At 41.2% G+C, this 20381-nt stretch overlaps 1 protein-coding gene across 9 annotated transcripts in view; it reads left to right on the top strand.

The window, feature by feature from the left end:
- mef2aa (myocyte enhancer factor 2aa) overlaps positions 1 to 20381 on the top strand; it is a 64084-nt gene that overhangs the window by 6958 nt on the left and 36745 nt on the right. For all 9 annotated transcript variants that reach the window (XM_028584213.1, XM_028584209.1, XM_028584207.1 and 6 more), the window contains exon 2: positions 15323 to 15535. In XM_028584213.1, coding sequence (XP_028440014.1) covers positions 15482 to 15535 — 54 coding nt within the window. In that variant the 5' untranslated portion in view covers positions 15323 to 15481. The remainder of the gene's footprint in view (positions 1 to 15322; positions 15536 to 20381) is intronic.

Below are 20381 nucleotides of genomic sequence, written 5' to 3'. Positions count from 1 at the left end.
TTACATGTTATGTTTGTGTGCCCCTGCACATCACTGTATATTTGAGTAAGTGCGTGTTAGCGTCTTAGCACAAGTTCTCAGTGGAAAGGGAGAAATGAGAGGTGGTGACGGTGTGAGGAACGGGCAGCTGCAGCATCTTTTACTGCACTCCTCATCCCACTTCAATCTCAGTGTCTCAGCTTCTCCTTCCAGGAGAAATGTGGAGTGTGTGGGCGAGTCGGATCTGCAATTAACGCTGGTTGTCAGAAAGAGAATGCTGGCGTTTACACGATGCCTCTGAATCACTGAGTGAAAGTCTTTCTCCTCCACTCTCCTACTCCCAGGACATTTTTTCCAAGGAGGACAAAAAACACCAGAAAGCTGAAATCCAAGGATGTATCGAGTGAAAAATAAGAGATAGAAGGTGAACATCCTTGGTCCAATAAAGAGGATAGTGTTTCTTTGATTGTGTTGGTAAGCCAAGATGTTCTTTTATACTGCTAATGTAGCTCTAACATTACAGTGATAATGGATTTTAGCGTTGTTTTAGGATTGTTTCTATATTTCTTAATTTTTGACGTAATTGTGAATCTATTTTTTTTCAATCTTTCGGCTTTATTTATATAATTTGTTTTGCAACATTAAAATGGCATCTATATAGGGCTGGTTGTTATCTGAAAGTGAGCTTTAAGTACTGTTGAGATTTTTCGTGAAGAGTGAACAGTTTCTTGGTTGGTTTGGCTGATGAAACTTGCTATAATAAGGTACTGAAATCAGATAGTCCAGACAAGTTCACAGGCAAATGCATTGAGGTGATTGGAGACACTTTTTTTTCTCTTAAATGAATAACTGTCATTAATTTTTCTTTGTGCAGTTAATTTTAATTTTAAGATTCTTCTTGAAGATCACTCAAAAAAAGTGACCTGATAATAATCAGTGTCACATTGTAACTATTCAGCATTCTCTTTGACTAATAAAAACATCTTAGTAACATGATTCATTGTTTATTGGAGCTCTATCATCAATATGGAGATTCCAGCGTTTTCCTGTGAGACCTGGAGGTTGGATGCAGAATCTTGAGCCTGGCAGATAATGTTTGAGTCTGCAGTACTGTAGACCGTCCCCTGTAGACTAAGAGAAAAGACTTTTGCAAACAAATAGCTGGCCATTGGTGTACAGTAAACCAATAATCAGACCTAAACTAAACATTTAGAGCAGAACATTTTACATAATTTGATTTGAAGTCAAGAGAGACATATTTTTCTTAATGTTTTTCTAATGGGTTTGGTTACTGTTATATAGGTCACAGGGCCTTTGGTTAGTACCGATACCTCACTGCAAGGAGGTCCTGGGTTCAGTTCCTGGCCCTCTCTGTGTGTGGTGTTTGCATGTGCTGCCTGTATCAGGCATGGTCTTCATGTGCTGTGATCATGAGCCATAGGTCTGGGTGTGAACTAGCACAGTGTGTCAGACAACAGCAACATTGCTAAATACTACTTGCCGTTTTACATGGAGGGGTTGATTCAAAGTTAAAGGAATTTTCATTTAAACTTTACTAAACTTCAAACTACAGTGCATATACTTCTATACCTTTTTTAGATATAATTGAGTCAATTGATATAATTCATACTAAGGTTATGCTTATCTAAATATGTATATGTTTTTACTTTCCAAATATCTATAATTAATAAATGCCCTAGTTATTGCTATAAAAAAGTCATATAACTCTAAATAACAAAATATCACTGGTTTTAGAAACTCTCCAGTAAAATCTCCAGTATTGTTGAGTCCCTCTAAAAGCCTGAGGGAAGCTCAGGGGGTGAATGTATTACTCGCTGAGGCACTGTTTGTATAGCAAGCCAGCCAGCAGTGACCTTTCACCTGTCCTGGCCTTGACTGAGACCTCTGGTGGTAAGCCACCCCGTTTGGCTCACTCAGCACATGTGCTGCTTAGCAGGGCAGAGAGCTTAAGGCCGCACCGTCTTTTCCTGTCTCCCCTGCTCTTCCAAACGAGGCCTGACTGGAGTTCTCTTCACCTCTACACCCTGGACCACACAGGAGAAGCAGCAGGACAATCCTCAAGCTCTAAATCTGCTGCTGATCTGCTTTTGCCACTATGATCCCAGCCTGTCTCTCACTCCACGTCCATACTGGTCTGTGAATGTGAATACAAACACAAACGTGTGGTGTTATATAGCCACTGTAGCCACAGTAGTGACCCAAAAATAACATCCTTGTGTTTTCTATGGCTGGGTATCGCCAATGATTTCCCAAATTGATCCAAATCTGATTCACAAGGTCCCGATACGATTACAGTTCTGATTTGTTTCGATATCAATTAGGTTAGGGAAATTTCTGTTACAACACCAATTATACTTGGATATAAAAGAGATTCTCAGAGAACTTTTGCTGTAGATTGCACAAGCAAGAAGCAACACTCAAATATGTTTACAATGCACCAGGTTAATGTTTACATGAAGAATTGACCCCCACAAAGTTTGTGGTGAGTCATACATCCATGGTGAAAAGGCATATATTAAAAGATCGATTACTGAATTAAGTCGATCACTCAAACAAAGATTGATTTTAATTGGAGAATTGATTATTTTAACCCAGCCCTGGTATATTCTAATTATTGTGTTTTTAGCCTCTATTATGTAAAGCACCATTCATCATGTCTTCTGAGTTCCATCAGTTGCTGGCCACATTCTCTAATGAGAAGAAAGACTAGCACATGCACACTATGTGGTTTGGGAGGGTAGACCGTGTAAGCATGTGGTGGAGCAAAGGTGATGACTTTGAGAAGTCAAGTCATTTAGAACCTTTTTAAGATGCCTCATCGTCCTCTGGCTTTCTGGAGTGCAAGAAAAACCACAGCGTGCATCATCTCAAAAATGAGTGGGCCGCACTCATATAGCATATAACCCAAAATGTGTGTGTCCTGTGGTTTGTTTAGTCATGTTTTTTTTAGGTTGTTTTCTTATTGTTGTTTACATGAAACATGAAGCCTGCATGGAGATGTATTAATAGTGAGTGACTTTGTTGCTAATCAGTACTGTGGTGATATGAAGTTGAATCATGTACAGAGCTGTAGTGTTACTGATAGTTGAAAAGGAAGTTAAGAAAGACATCGCTTTGCTGAGTTGCATTTAAACTGAATTTTAATGAGCTTCTGAAAAAAAAACATAAATCAAAGGAATATATTATAATCTAATTTACTAGATCAAAAGATCTCCCATGATTGCTAATATACCCCACTGTATTGAATTCCTGATGTTCTACTGTAGATCTTAAAAAGCATCTCTCACTGGAGAGCTAACTTCCTTGGCTTTGTACAGAGTCGATTAGGTAGCATCAGGAAAAGAGAAACAATAGAATTGTGTGCGAAGTAAACTTTCTTCAAAGTCTGGTAAGCTCTGTGTGATGAAGCTGATTACACCGTTGTTACGGGGTGCTAAATTAGGTGATTTGAAAACATTTAATCTAGCTCCTATTATGTTAGCCAAGATAACAAGAAGTAGAGTCCATGGAAAAGTGTTTATCAATGGCCAGTGTAGTAAATACAGCTGTGAGACCTGGTTGTCACATCTCCTACCGCAGGTGTGATGACTTAAAGTCCAGTAGCTGCTGGAAGGAAGAGTTGGATCTAACGCAGCTGGACTGGCTCTATGGCCTCCTAAGCTGCAGGAAGGAGGTCTGGCCCACAATATCGTTGTTTTTCTGTTTGTCTGAGAAGCTTGAACCAGGACAGCTGGGGGGATGTGATTCCTCCCATTATTCTGCAGCCCACATCAGCCATATGAACAGGGGAAGGGAAGTGACACAGCCCGCACTGCTCTCTGGAAGCCCACCACAGGGCTCTGACTTGTAGTTCAAAGTTGTCTTCCTTTCTGCTGTTAGGGCTTAGCTCTAGCAGCGTGAACACTGCAGCGCCTCATGTATGTTCTTTTTTAGCTAGGGCAGCAGTTTCCGAACTGTTATGCATTAGAACGAGGTACAGTTTGTTGGGTTTATGTTGTGTGTGCGGATTCAGGATGACAAGATTTTTTTTTTACCCTGCCCACTTTAGGGGCCAAGTATCACTTTTACAAGTAATTATATCATTTCTAGGCTTGTAACAGTTCAGACGGCATCCTAAATGATAAACGTTATTCCTCTTTACTCTTTAAGTGAACACAATTTCAAAATCTTTGCACTTGGATTCTAGTCTTTTAATATCAAGGACATTCAGAAATGGATTTTCATTGCATCTCCAGTCTCTAGATCCCAGCTCTCTAGAGTGTGACTGTGATTGTGAGTAAGGTGTTATGTATGCCCGCTGTTAGTGCGTCTGCCCGTCTGTCCTCTCCCCCTTTCTCCCAGTCCACTTTCCATCTGTGTGCTGTGCGCTGCAAATGTAGTTGAAAATGGTGTAGTGTTTCCACCAGTGAGCTGTTGCCAGCCTGTATTCATGTCAGACTGTGTTGTTCTTGATTTTGTTTCCCTCTGCCCCACAACCTCTGTCACTGGTCCAACTGCCAGAAGTGTTCAGAAAGTATATAAGGGTTGAGCAGGGAGGAGCAGCAGGGGGGTGGCGGGGGGCATCCATCACCAGCCGCTGGCCCTGGGACTCACGACCAGAGGCTATCAACAGTTTGACTGAGAAGATTCCTGGAAAGGCGAGCAGTAGCAGGGCCTGTGGAGGTCTTCCTCTCTTTCTCTCTTTCTCTCTCTTTTCCTTTCTTTGTCTGGCTCCCTCTATCTCTATCACACTGTTTGCACACAGTGTTCATGTGACAGCTAGCACACATCATCTGATTTGGGAGAAACTGTGGGCTGTAGAAATGCCCCTAAGATTATTTGCTCGGTGAATGCCGTTCATTGATGTCAATAGATTTTTCAAATTGAGATAGACAGGAGGAGAAATCTTTCAGATTCAAGTCAGTTTTCCAACTTGTATCAGTGATAAAGACTGATGATATGTCGTACAATGTTGCACATTTCTTGTACCTTTCAATCTGTGAAGTGCTTTCAGGGATAATCTGCTATTGAAACCGCTGTTTACTGTTAAAACATCATCACTCACAAAGCAGACTAATTATTCAAAATGAAAACTGTCTCTCAGTGTGACAGTACAGAAACCTTATAATATAAAAACCCATGACAAACATTCACAAATCCAGATTTTAAACACTTTCCATGTTGTATGTGTCATACTGTACACACCTTTTTCAGAAATAGATGAGTAGTGGCTTTATTTGAAATGTTTTACATGAAATGAAATGTGTGAATAACAGGCCTGTGTGAGATCATAAACAGACTAATTCTATAACATGAAATTGTAAGAAAAAAAAAATCAATGCTACTTTAGCTAGCCCCTTTCACTGTTATTGTGAGTCATGGCCATCCTCACTGCTCAGATTGCATAAACCTTTTATGTAATGGAACACTGTGGGAAAGAGGCATTGAGTGGAAGATAAAAATGGGGAGAGAAAATCAAATATTTATTCTGAGCTTTTTAATTTTTTTTTCCCCATTAGAAGCAGATATTCTCTGAAGTCAAGCAGTAACTATAACCCTAAACAATATGGACATGTATGTATACCAAAAACTGTTGTCTTTCTGCGGCGCTCACTATTTATTTAGTTAAATCTGCTGGCTGATCATCAAACACTGGGGGTTTGGGTTGACTATCTGGAATCTCAGTGTCTAATTTGGATCCACAGTGTTTCCAAAGATGTGTTGAGATCGGGTAAATGTGCTGCTGCTGAGACACATTATGCATGACGTCCCTAATATCCTTACACTGTGGATTCCCCCTGGAGGAAGATCTTGGTTCATCTTTGCTGTTTACCATTTCTGAGTTGCGGTCTGAGCAACATCAAAAGACTGCCATGGCACTTAACACAGCTCGCAGGGTTTCCTGGGAGGGTGGGGGACTGTTGTTCCCTATGGTGTTGGCATTACTATTGTTCCCTGGTGAGAAGTCCATCTGATGATAGACAACCATGCAAATGGACTCATGCCATCGAACCACATCAGACAACAGCACCACACTGTAATGCTATGCAAATTTATAAACCTCTAGGATCATGCACGCATTATTTTTATTTGTGCATGTGTGTTTATGTGTCTGTGTGCAAGTGTTAGACAAACAGAACGGGCTCCAAGAATTTTCTTTTAAATATTTGCTCTACCAGTTTACAGCAAGTTATCTCTCAAAAACAAAAGTAATGAAATACTGTAGTAAAAATTGAGATTCAGATGTGTAACATGTAACTCAGCATCAGAAAAGTGTGACACGGGAAATGTTCATCCATAAAGAGTTCTGAATACTGATACTGTGCCATGTCAAGACATTGACTTGTTAAAGTGACATTCTGTCATAAGGACTGTTGGTGATGGAGGGCTTTTGCTCAGAGACATAGTTTGTTGGCATTAATATGAAGTGAGTAGTCAGCTAGCCAGCTAGATTAGTCTCTCAATTGCATTGTACCAATATAGCATGATTTACTGTAGATTGGCTTATTAGAAATGATGTCTAAGGTTCAGGAGGTTAACCTAATAGGGAAGTTCTGAGAAATACTGTAGCCTTAACAGTTTGAAACTCTAGCAGGACACTAGCCCCTGATTGTGTCTCTCGTGTATCACCATAACATTCAAGTCACAGAGCTGAGCTTCCAAGTTTTCCAGAAAATAAATAAACAGCAATCTTTGAAAATTCCAGAAGGTCTTTTAACACTTATAGTCAGTGTTGGGAAGGATACTTTCAAAACGTATTCCGTTACAGAATACATGCCCACAAATGTAATTTGTAACTTATTTTTTTATTTTTATTTTTTTTAATTTATTTATTTATTCGGGACAGTGCACATTAATGAACAATCTAACATTTCTGTACAAACTGTAAATGGGCCAGGTTATAGCATTAATCCATTGTATTCCGTTACGTTACTCAATCTGAGTAACGTATTCTGAATACTTTCATTACTTCCACATTGAATTGCATTTTATAAGTGTAGGAATGCGGCCATCACATACAGCTTACTAAACAGGCCTACTCTGGTGTTCTTCTGTTCCAACTGGCTGAATGTGTACCTGAACAAACAGATAGATTTTTGTATTTGTAGTCCCAACCTGCATACTACAAAAATCTAACATCAATCTAAGCTACCACGAGCCAATTCAAACGGGGCTAGTAAGTCTGTCAACGGCTCTGGAGCTAGTAAATCAGCACATAGGACAATGTAAAGTTAAACGTCAACTATAAAATAGCAAGGTGACCAGTAAAACTACAGCAGACGACTACACCTGGCTAATTAAAAAAAACAAAAAACTTACTTTAAGATGCTTCTGCAGGTTGGAGGTGGAGTGATTTGGACGCTAAAAGGAGGTTGGTTGCTGGCAAGCAGAGGTTGCACTGCACAGTGTTATTTTGTTCTCCCTGTTCTTTCTTTAATGTAAAATGCTGTTTGAATTTCCAAGATAGAAACGCATTCCTGCCCTGGCTCTGTTGTGCCAGTTCCGACTCCATTGTGACTGATCACGCTAATTTTTTCGTTTTCGTCTTCTGGGAAATGCATAGTTGCCTTTTATTTTATTTAGAGAGTGAATAAACTCATGATACAGAGAAGTATCGTCATGTAATCCATTTCAACAATGTAACCGTATTCTAAATACCAACTATTTAAATTGTAACTGTAACGGAATACAGTTACTCATAATTTGTATTCTGAATACGTAACGCCGTGACATGTATTCCGTTACTCCCCAACGCTGCTTATAGTTGTTCTGAAGGTATTTTCAGAATCCTCAAAGACTCTTCGAACCATCTTGATAGAAATATGTTCAGTCCGCTGCACTGTAAAAAAATAACCCTTTTCATCACACAGAGCTTTGGAACTGTATTTCCTAATCCAGGAAACCGGAAACGACATACGTCTTTGCTCTATTTGTAAAATACAAGCAAACTATAAATGCAATATTTTGTTTGAAAGCGAGTAAATATGTCATTTCCAGCTACCATCTTTATTTGGATTAGATTAAAAAAGATGAAACAGGTTAAACATTATTTTTTAAGTGGGGTGAAAGGAATATGTTTTTCATCCAGATGGTTAGAAGAACGGCGTCAATTGTTAATTGTTAAACAACCTTCAGGTTTTTCAAAGATATCTGTGTAATTATTTTTTGGAAACTCGGATGCTTAGCTCTGTGACTCCAATGTAACGGTAATACTAGACGCATAAACTAGGGCTAGTAGGACACTATAGCAACTGTACCGTAACGTCTGCGCGTTCATTTTTAATGAGAGATAATTCATCACCCTACTCTTGCATCAAGGAAGTTATCATCATTTTCTTTGTTCATAAAAGTTTCACTCAAATATGCACCAAGGGATTTACCTTGAAGAGGAGAGGAGCTTTTCTACATGAAATGGATATAACTGTTAGGAGAGGGTCATCTCTTTATCCTTGAGAAACTAAGAATCCATTCATTGGCTGGGCTCGAGAACCTGACTGACGCAAATGGATCATTGGGAATAGAAGTGTCCCAGCAGTAATTATGTTACAACGCCGCTGCCGCACACTTCCACTGAGGTGGGATGGGATGGGCGCGGGGTGCTTCTTTTTAGTCTTGTTTCCCTTACATCTTTCCACATGGTTAACACAGTCATACTGTCCTCACTCTCCCACTGTCTGACTATCCCTCCCTTCCTCTCTTGTTTTCTTTCTGTCTCTTTTTCATACACACACCTGCTATCAAACCCAAACACACGCATGAAGTGCAGTGGAAAGTTTCTAACGTTTATCCTGCTCTTTTTACCGAATGCCTCCTCCCTCTATTTAACGACTCTTAAAGTAAGGAAAAAGTTGCTAGCTGATCATCCCACCTATATGTCACTGTTGTCTTCCTGGCCTCTGGATCCAAGCTGCCTGCGCCTTGAAGCTGAAGCAAAAATGTCTGTTTCATTTTTTTTCCTTGGTAACCAGGGCTCTGTGGCACTAAGTCAGTTAAAAAAGAGACATGAAATTAATGTAATGTCAAAGGCGTTTTCTCATGAAACCCCAAGGCACTTAGTCAAAGTCACCTTGCATAGTCCTCTTGACAGTACTGTGAGAGTGAGACGGAGGATGTCTGTCTGGTAATGCTGTCAGCACATGATGTCCTTTGGTTATTGGTTGTTATATCCATTCATCGTCATTCCGTTTTTTTAGATTGGATACATGTCCAGTATTTATTTGAAGAGCGACATCATTTTCCATTCAGTTGGCTGTGTAACGTGGCCCGAAGTGAAACATTTTCTCAGTGAGAGCAGTTTCATCCTGTGGGGTTTTCTTTCCTTTTGATGTCATTTTGGAGGTGATAAGTAGCTTCCCGTCTCCTGGTCCCTGTCTTACAGCACCATCCCCCAGCCCAAGCAAGGTGCTAGCAGCATGGAGGATTGTTTGAACTTGCATCGATCCAACGTGGGATTACAGCTGGGTCATTGGAGAGTTGGACTCAGCTACCAGTCATGAGGGCAGATTAACCACTCGCTGTCTGCTTGGCTGCCATTTCAGTGCAGGCTCTCACTGCTGTCATTGTGACTGTCCCTGTGCAGGTCACTGTCTCCTTTTGAACAGTGCTTTTTTATATCTTACTCGATTGAGTTTAGATTCAGACTGATTTAATATTCAGAAGAAACGTTTTGCTTAATAAAATAAGATAAGAACGATCCTTGACGACCTTCTTACATGTCTTTAAATCTGTAAGCTATCATTGAAACATTTGCCTTAGTCTTAATTTTACAGTCTCAACATTTTGGCCTGCAGGGTTTCTATTGTTCCAACCATGTGTATGTTTGATTTTCTCTCAACACCTTCAGGGTATTCATATTATAATCATTTAACCCTTTCCTTTAAATATTATTTAAATCATTCTCCGGTACGAGAAATGTCACCCCAAGCAATGCTTTACAGAGGAAAGGGAAGGGTTGCAGAAGGTCCATGTTTCGTAGACTGCTTCACCTCTCTCTCTACATTTCTCAAAGCCTCTTTTTTCACTTTTTTGTTCGCATGCCCTTGCGATAGCTCTTATTAATTATATCTCATTAGTTGCCTTGGAAACTGAGGTGAGGGAACGTATAACATGAGTTCAAAGAAAGAGAGAAAGAAAAAAGAAAGCAAGAAATCATGAGAAAACTCAAGAAAGAAAGGAGGGGGAGGGATGAAAAGAGGGGATGGAGAAAGTGGTTGTTGAGGGATCAGCCGTGTGTCAGATTAGCATCAGGAGACATTAACACTAGTGATGCTGCTGGGGCCACAATCCTGCCTTTCACTGCTGGAAAGGGAGATAAGCGCGCTCTCACAAAAGGGAGAGCGTGAGAGGGCTGGCTTGGCTCCACTCCCCTCAGGCCAACAGCCCCATTTACAGGTACAGCACCTCCTGATGAAAGCGAGAACAAAGAGGTGGATGTTCATTTCCTACTGCGCTGGTGTCAAAGCTCCATTGAAGCAAATCGGTAAAACTGTGGATTAAGGCTGCTTCGCTTTATGTCTCCAGTCTGCCAGAAGCTAAGCACAACCGAGCCACAGTGTTGACACTTTGAGTTCGATACACTTAAGAATGTTGTCATGGATTATTTCACAGAATCTCCGTATCAATGCACATCAGATTACTGCGTGAGGCTGTTGCATCCTATCAGAAATGTAGTTCTGTCATAATCATGTTGTTTCAATGTATATTTACTTGTATTGTGAGAGCTGTGATTCATTCTTATATAACCGGTTGAGTGTTTGAATAACAAGGAAAGGTCTCTGCCTACTAATTGTAAAGTGAGTGGCTGAGAGCTGGGAGCAGCGTGTTCACGTCGTCCAGCCTGTGTAATGATCCTTCCAGTAAACATAATAAGCACACAGAGAGAAGCCACAGGAGATGAGCCTCTGTTGTTGTTTAGTCTCAGACTCAAAGTCAGGATGGTAATAGGGGGAAAGATCAGAAAGAGGTCCCTCCCTTTCTTTCTCCTCTCCATCTCCTACCGGCTCCCTCTGACTCCCCCGCAGAGGGCATGTAGAAGGGTCCTGAATAACAGGAAGTGGAGGGGCAGGAAGTTGAGTCTTGTCTGCCCACGGCCTGTGGTAGGATACTGAGGCTAACGCTGCCTTGCAAAGGAAACGCAACTGTCACGGCTATGCTCAAGACTTTGGCTGGTGTCCATCACCTTGAAAGAAGTGGAGGCACGCCTGCAGCACATAGTGGGGGCTCCTTTAACGCAAGTCAGATAGGATGAATTTATCAAATAACCTTTATTTGAGATGTAGATCAGAAAAGATTATAGTGGTGTGGTTGATAAACGTAAAGAATAACACTGGCCTCGTTTTTTTTGTTCAATAGGCAAAATCTGCAACATAAATCTACTATGTAATGTTATGGTACATTTTATATAGGACAACAGTTAAGGGAGTAATGCCTCAACTTTGTGTGGAGTGAACACAGGCTTACAAGCGGGGAGGGAGGAGGATGTGCTGGATCCAGTATAATTACACTGGGAATTGAGCATGTTTTATTGATTGTGAAAGGGCCAGGCCTGTCACCAAGCCTCCCAGTGTCTCCATGGTCTGTCTTAAGGGAGGAGGAGGCAGAATGGCCCACCTGTCACTTGACCAGTGTCACACCTGGTTATGGAGGATCAAATTGGCTCTGGTCAGAAACAATTGTAATAGTAACTTCCAAAGATACAGCGTGCATGTGTATTTAACAGAAGGTAGAGTAAGGCATGGACTCGTTCTGTTCGACATGTCATATTGACTTTCTGTCAAGCTGATGTGGTCGTTCTTATGGCGACGTATTCTCTGCACATTGATTTATGTGTTACAAATGTTTGGTAAGCAACTTTCAGAAGTGCTGGACTGGTTTATATCAAAGTGGACCAGGTGTATTATATCAAGGTCTTTTAAAAGACTATATGATAAGATGCTGTTATACATTGTGCGTGTGCACAAACCAGGCATGCACAAATGTCTGCCCTGACAACAATTCCAATCCGATTTTGTTGAAAAGGTTTTTCAAGTTTTGTCTAGTAGATGTAACACAACACAACACACAGTTTGTGCTATAGGATTACTGGTGTTGTGAACAGATAGAGACCTTACAACTCGCTCTAAGCTGCTGTGAACAGAGGTGTTCAGATCTGATGCTGCACTCGCTGTCCCCTTAGTATAATTACATGGTACTCCGTCTGTTTTCCCTGACCAAAACTGACCTGTTAGACAACGTAGTTAATCCATTACTGTTTGTTTTTTTAAACTAAAGGTTTGATAATAATAAGCTCAAAAAGTTCAGAAAATGTCTATAATGTGTTGGAAAAACTACAGTATATGGAGTAAATCATTTCTAATTCATTTTAATTAACGTTCCCAACATTTCTAACGTTAGCTAACCATGTAAGTTTCTTCTGATTTCACAGAAATGGCCGGCCACTGCCTTCACATGTTGTGTGATGTATCAGTGGTAGCTTTAAGCATGTTAACTTACTGCTGTAAATGAATTGAGTACAAGTATCAATCATGTGGCTGTACATATTTATGTCCTAATAGTCTTGTGTTGTCCTGTCCCTGCTTCCAGGCTCAGTTAGCTTTTTTTTTTTTTTTTGCTTTTTATGTTTATCTATTTGTCTCTGTTTCACACACACACACACACACACACACACACACACACACACACACACACACACACACACACACACACACACACACACAAAGGGCACATGATTTAAGCCATAAACAGATACTCTGTCCCCTCCGAACATGTAAGAAAAGTCAGTGTCACGCACAAACATGTACTCTGCTACAGTGCAGACATTGTTCTCCTTTTGTAATCTGACAATCTTCTGAAATGTCTATAGTGCCAGCCAAAATTTCTTTTTTTGAAATTGCGTTATTTGACCTAATATGAAGTATGTAATGATATGATAAACCACAGCATTAGATGGAGTGATCATTCAAATTCGGAAAAGGAGGTTTTGTTAGCAAGGTCTTTTAGCTTTCGACTAACTTTTGATGAATGTGGACACACTAAGTTGTGAGTGCGGCACACCTGCAGTCTGAAGGCCCTCCCAGCTTGTCATATTGTATCTGTGTAAGAGAAATGTCATGACACAGTCTATTATGCCTCTAGACTTGAAATGTCCTGCTGTGACAGCTCCTCTGCATAAAGAGAGAGAAAAGGATGTGTGTAGGCTATACCTATGCATGTGAGAGAGCTCAGGTTACATTGATGAACACATTCGCAAACAGAACTTGCTGTGGTTAATTCAGACCAGCCTCAACAGATGATTACAGATTAGTCCACCTCAGATAAGCTCCTCTAAACCAGCACAAGTTCACAAGAAGGCGCACGGATACTGTAGAATACCGTAAGCTAATACATTGAAATTCAAAGGCAACAAATACAACTTTATTTACAACGACTGATAGAAAGCAAGCAGTACAAACCCTCTCAATCAATACAGATCACATACAGTACTGTACAAACACAGAGGGAGAAAGAGATTATTTTCTTAGTTCTACGCAGTTAAAATACACCACAGTGGTCAGTTGTCTGTCGAGTGCATCAGTTGCCTGCTCGGCAAAAAGCATTGAACTTATTCGTAAATCCAAAAAGTTTGTTTTGACACTGTGTCATGTAATCTGATGTAATGAATCTCCATTACCCAAAATGAAAGAATCAACATCGCTGGAGACATCCAGATTTCTGTCATTAAAATAACTTTTTTTTACAGTAAGTAAGCATCCCTTTCCAGTAAATTCACTGAGGGTTTCAATATTATACAAACAAAATGAAAGGTAATGAAATCACTTTTTGCAACTTGAATTACTATTGCTTTCAGGGTGGCTCAGGTATGTTTTTGGAGGAGCTGAACATCCCCAATCTTCCTCTTCTCCGAACACCACTCGTGTGTGTTTGAAATGGTGAATGAACATCGTCATTCTCCTTGGCCTGTTGTGATGTGGTTTGGGGAAATTCTTTGTGAGGGTTCAGGCGGTTACTTTCCAGGCTCAGACAGCCATGCGTGGGTAGTTAGCGAGGTGATCTCAGTCAAGTTTGCCTACAGTGGAGCCCGATTCAGACAGCCAGACACCATAATGCCAGTCCATCTGTAACCTATAATGACTGTGTGCCACTGGAACCGGTCATTTTCATTTTCACTGCCAATTCGGCCCCTGGCTTCCTCGCCTCACAACTGCTGACTGCATCTAATGGCCTGAGTTGTTAACCTTTCTACATTTGTACTCATAGGGGAAATGTAGTTGTTTAGACATTTTCTATTTACTGGGTGTAAGTGATGGATCTGCCTCCAGGGAGGGGGCTATATCTCTTCTTGCAGAGAAGCAGAGACTAGAGTTAGATGTCCCCTGGCGAACAGTAGGATCTGAACCACTGGCCAGGTTACAAGCTCATGTGGGAATATAACCCCCACTCTCCTCACCCCCCATGGCTTCTCCTCCAGCCCAGGAGATTTCAACTACTGTCAACGCCAGACTGGGTGTTCTCTTAATCATCTTAAGAGCAAAGCTGGGAAGGGATGAGAATGGGCCAGCTGAGGAAAAGCAAGGAAATGTGGCTGATCTGTTTCTGCAGGCAGGGGAATATAGTCAAACTATTTCTATTAAGGTGAACATAGCTTTGTAAAACTTTATAAAAAGAAATAGACTTAGAATTAATCTAGTTTCAGTAGTTGAAGCGAAACATGTCTGTACGGTGAAAATGAAACTACAGCCAGCAGTCAGTTAGCTTATCTTAGCACAGAGTCTGGAAACAAAGGGACACATATTGTGTTACTGTTGTAGAGAGCCAGGCTTGCTGTTTTCCCTTTTTACCACTCTTTATGCTAAGCTAAGCTAACCTGATGCTTTCTGTAGCCTCGCATTTAACTGACGTATGAAAGTGGTATCTATCGCTCAGCTAACTCTCCAGAAAGCAAATAAGCATATTTCCCAAAATGTCAAACTATACCTTTAAAATGTTAGCCTCTAACATAGCCTTTAGAATTATCAAGTTACTTGTAATTCCTGGTTCCAACCAGTGGTGAAAATATTTTGATGTGCTCTTTTTGCCATTGTCTGAATGTATACATTCAACAAGTGTGTCTACTGCCCTCTAAGTGTGAAGCTGTCTTTCAGTGACTTCAGCTGTGGTTCAAGTGCAACAGCAGAGGAGATAAGGGGACAACATGTGGGTCTCATACTTTCTGAATGTGCTTGAGAACAGAAAGCAGAGCCCTCCGGTGCTTTGAAGTGCTTAAGGAGACATTGTTGAGTGTCAAGTTAACTTTCTTCCCCCCTCCCCTCTCTTTCTCTGTCTTTCTCTTTCTGTCCTCTTGCAGATTGTGGTGTGGTCTGTCGAAGAGTGCATTGCGAAGACCAAATAAAGAGTGTATACAAGAAGAGAGACTGTTGCACGATGTGCTAGGAGAGTGCGGGAAGAAATCGTGTTGTTTTTCTGATATTGTTGAGGTGTCAGAGAGACTGGAAAGGACGTAGCCATGGGGCGGAAGAAGATACAGATCACCAGGATCATGGATGAGAGGAACAGGCAGGTGAGTGTCAGAATTTCTATCTATCTGGAGCACTTATTTAAAGGTTCAAATACATTTTACGTACAATAATGTAAATATTATAATCAAATTGACTGCTACTGCATCCTTCCTTTGTGTCTCAGAAGACAGTCTGCTCTGTACCTGTTTGAAGGTTACAGTCTTTGTCTATTTTCCTTCCTGCCTTGGACCTGAGTTCAGCAGCTGTCATAGTGTGCATGGATCTAAACAGACATACCTCCCTCCCTAAAGTCCCGGCCAGCTGAACAGGGACCATGACATTTCTTTGTCAGTGCGGTCGTATTTACAGACATGATTCCCCAGCCACCCTGCAATTTCAGCTAGAGAAGTTGATGAGGCAGCAGGAGCGCTGGGCTGAAGCGGGGGCCTCATGGCGTGGGAGTGAACTGAGGGTAGCAAGGAGCACAGCGAGCCGCCTGTGGCTTCCCCACACTGTAGGGCTTGTCCCCTGGCCTGGCAGTATGGCTGGGCCCCTTTGCTGTAGCCCTATGTGTTTGCAGCTGTTTGGTAGTAATTAGGAGCAGCCACTGCACCACAGCACCCTCTCATTTGCAGGGTGGGTCAGCAGGACACACAGCACCCTTCTCTGCCTCGGCTACACTGGTCTCAGCTAGCCGCAGAGAGGCAGAGAGCTGGAATTCACTCTGTCTGCTCATGTTAAATATAAACTCCTAAACAGCAAAACACTGTACAAAACAGCCTAGGTCTGTTTGAAAGAAGAATAACAGGCTTGGATATCTATAGCAGGAAGGCTGGGTCCATTTCTTTTTTAGCTACGCTCTCTTTGATTTACAGAGCTAAGTTGAGGGAGCGTGAGCACAGGTTTTGACGAATTACACCAATTAACGAAGATGCGTAGGTTTCCCATAGCCAAATAGAACGCATCTTGTTAACGCCCCCTCCAAATATAATTTGCATTCCTTCACAGGTGGAACAACTTTTTGCTGTTTACACAGAAATATAACAGAGCTACAGTGGTGCATCCTCTCCTGAGGGTATTAACATGATACGGTACCAGCCAATCGGTACTCTGACCCTATCTTTGTCTGTTCCTCTGAGGCTAGCAGTTCAGCCAAGTGCAAAACAAAAATCTACACCGTGGGCCAATTATCAGTATAACACCTGGCTCTATGTTGGATCCAAGCAGGAGAGCAGGAGAGTTGCTGGTATCTACACCGTATACAATGACCTGTGACATCAGGTAAAAAAGGAAGAGAGAAAATTACATGAAAACAGGTTGTCAACTGTTCGCTAGGTGAGCAAGTTAACCCTTCTGACAATCCTTTCTTCACAATGCATGTATGAAGGGAGTGAGGGAAGACACTTAGCTGTATTGTTTCACAGAAAAGTGGAACCGCAGAGAGAGACGTTGCTTATTATTAATGTGTCTCCCAAAGTCGAGTGTTTGCTTCAGATTTTAAATGTCTCACTGTATAATTTGTGAGAAAGTTTATCAGCAGAACACAGGCATTTCAGTTTGCATTTAGTGGTTTTTAGCTGGCTCAGCAGAGAATCTGCTGTGACAATAGGTCACGGTGCAAAAATAAAGCTTTTCTATAAAGTGATGTATGCATGTGTATCTTTTTCTCTGTAATTTTTTTTTTTTGTGGGCAATGAAGCACACAGTGCCATCTCCCTGGGGCGTGCTCCTAACCAAGGGGGAATAACCATTAGCATATGGTCCCCATTGTCGGGAGACAATTTGAATCTTTATCTACGCCACTCTGCTGCTAGCTATCCATACTCTTAGCATTAAAATGAAAGAATTCCTTAAGTGGGCTAATTAGATAGTATTGCTATACAGGATGTTGTGTGGGGACAACGGGGGCTGCCTTGCATTATCACTGCAAGTGCTTTAAGAGAGTTGTTAACCTTTTAGGTTTTATAACACAGAGTGTGGCAAAGGCTGAGAAGGTATATTATTGCACAATCTATCAGGAATTGTAAGTGTAGAGTTGAGCTGATATTTAGCTTCAAGTCATTACCTATAGTGTATAATGACATAAGTCAGAGTAATGAAGTGTATTGTGCAAAAATGGCAAGTAAGAATGATAATTAAAATATTGCACAGTTGCTACATGCATCATGTGTGAGGTAGAGCTTGTTATGCAGCTTTATGTTCACACAAAAGTGTGTGTCTATGTCTGCTGTTTGGCGTTGCAGAGGTGTACAGATTAGAATGAGACATGAAGGCAGCAGAGGTCCTATCATGCATACTGTAGGATGGTAAAAAGCCGGTTGCCTGAGCCATTCCCTGCATAAGTGATGGCCCTACAACACAGCGGCACTCATCAGCCAGACTGACACGCTGATTGCAAATGAATGCTAGATAATAACCATCACAAACACCAGCACCGCCCTGGTTGATTCTCCTCATTTACAGTATTCACAGCAATTATTACAGTTTGAGTCACAGACAGATAGACTTGCATTTATTATACCCTATTATCTAACATTCACATCTCTCTCTGTTTCTATTAGATGAGTATCTGTTGTGTTTTGACTTGACAGGTTTGTGGCACTCAATGAGCATTTTTAGTGTCTTTTACCTTCTTCTCAGCAGCTGTCGTGGTGTGCGTGGATCTGCAGGGGGGATGATGGTGGAGAATGGAGGGTACATATTAGTCTTGTAAGTTAGTGTAGGGAAGAGGCTGGTGTAGTGAGCAGTGTTCTAGTGACGTCCTATGTATGCCATTAAGCAGGCTCACTGGGGGTAATTGCCCAAGTCATTAAAAGTTTGATGATTTTGCTGCTGGGTGGAGGGTTGCCTGCCCTTGCTGTGGCTCATTTTGGATTGTACTCTGGCACTTCAGATGCCTGTAGGCACAGAGCAGCTCTCTCTCTCTCTCTCTCTCTCTCTCTCTCTCTCTCTCTCTCTCACTTTCTCTCCTGGGAGCAACACAACTGCATACCTCCCATTTTTTAGCCTTCACCCATTCCTGAAGTTCTGAGCGGTCGTCATTATTCTTTTGACAGGTAAAGAGCTTGTTGATAGACCATGGACTGAACAGAGGAACACTGTTAAATGTGACAGCCAGCGCATAAATTATCATTGTTCAAGATGATATGTAGTTTCCATAAAACTGAAGCAGTAAAACACGAAGTCGGGTGATGGTGATCGTATTTTTGCTGTCGAGTTTTCACCATGTAATACATCTTTTATATACAATTTTATTAACACAGCACACTGTCTCTTATAACAATGGTAGTTTTCAATAAATCAAATAAGCCAATTGTCTTCAAACTGGATCATTCTGTTTATTGATTAGAGATATTTCTAGGAAACCTACTGACGTTTAGTTAACTAGCATGTCATCCTCTCCAACAGGATCAGTCGCGGCTACTGTAGGTTTCAAGGTCAATCCCACCCAGTAGACGAGGCCTTTGTGCCCACAGTTGTCCACATGGGGATCCTGGGGCAGTCCTCTCTCCCAGAGAGAGCTGATCCAGGCAGACAGTCGCGGTGGCCCCGGCCTGTCTCCCAGGTCTGCACACTCTGGCACTGCATAGCCAGGGCAGCAGCCACAGGGCCTGGGTCACTCTGCCAGCTGGTGCCAGACCTCTCTGACTCTCAAGCCCACTCTCATGTCTGCCATGGGGGCCGTCAGAGGTGACATGAGGTTCTAATAAGGCTGCTAGCTCGTCACCCCTCTGAAGGTGTTAGTGATCCAGTCATCTCCTGCCATGCCCCAGTCACAGCTGCACTCTGAGTCCCAGATGTCTTGTTTGTCATCTTGGTACCCCTGCCCGAGGACAGACATTGATAGACCTTTTGATTGACACATCAACTCTATGTGGATGTGTTTGTCAAGGTTTGTTGTAGCATATGTTGTTATATTCTATACAGTTTTCTGTGGCGGAGTCTGTCTTGCGGAGGATGAAAACGATACATCTGAATATAGCAGTAAAAGCATTGGTGACAGGCACATACAGTACAGGCCAAAAGTTTGGACACACCTTCTCATTCAAATGCGTTTCCTTTTTATTTTCATGACTATTTACATTGTAGATTCTCACTGAAGGCATCAAAACTATGAATGAACACATATGGAATTATGTACTTAACAAAAAAGTGTGAAATAACTGAGAACATGTCTTATATTTTAGATTCTTCAAAGTAGCCACCCTTTGCTTTTTATTAATAAGGGAAATAATTCCACTAATTAATCCTGACAAGGCACACCTGTGAAGTGAAAACCATTTCAGGTGACTACCTCATGAAGCTCATTGAGAGAACACCAAGGGTTTGCAGAGTTATCAAAAAAAGCAAAGGGTGCCTACTTTGAAGAATCTAAAATATAAGACATGTTTTCAGTTATTTCACACTTTTTTGTTAAGTACATAATTCCATATGTGTTCATTCATAGTTTTGATGCCTTCAGTGAGAATCTACAATGTAAATAGTCATGAAAATAAAGAAAAACATTGAATGAGAAGGTGTGTCCAAACTTTTGGCCTGTACTGTATGCTATAGATTTCAGATTTGTTTGTTTGTGAAACATTTGTTTCAGGAATTTTACAAATAGATAGATGGTTACATTTGGCACACCCAGTTATTGGAATTCATTTGTGATTTTTTTTTTTTTTAAAGCGACTAGAACTAGTGAGCCTAGTTTCTCCAGAAGGCAAATTAATTTATTCATTCATCTGTAATTGTATCTGCAATTTCCACTTTGGTTTCATTTAGTCAGTTCCTGTGAATTATGATTTAAGTGACCTCTCCAAAATTTTACTTTGGCATATAGGGTGAATCTTGAACCCTGTCTATTATTTCTGTTTACATATCTACAATTTCTGCGGCAGCACCGCTCTGTGATTGTGACCAATA

The sequence above is a fragment of the Perca flavescens genome, chromosome 8, assembly GCF_004354835.1.
Source record: "Perca flavescens isolate YP-PL-M2 chromosome 8, PFLA_1.0, whole genome shotgun sequence".
In the NCBI taxonomy this organism is placed as follows: Eukaryota; Metazoa; Chordata; class Actinopteri; order Perciformes; family Percidae; genus Perca; species Perca flavescens.
Note: the sequence above shows the minus strand (reverse complement) of the source record. Positions and strands in the feature narration are given on the sequence as shown.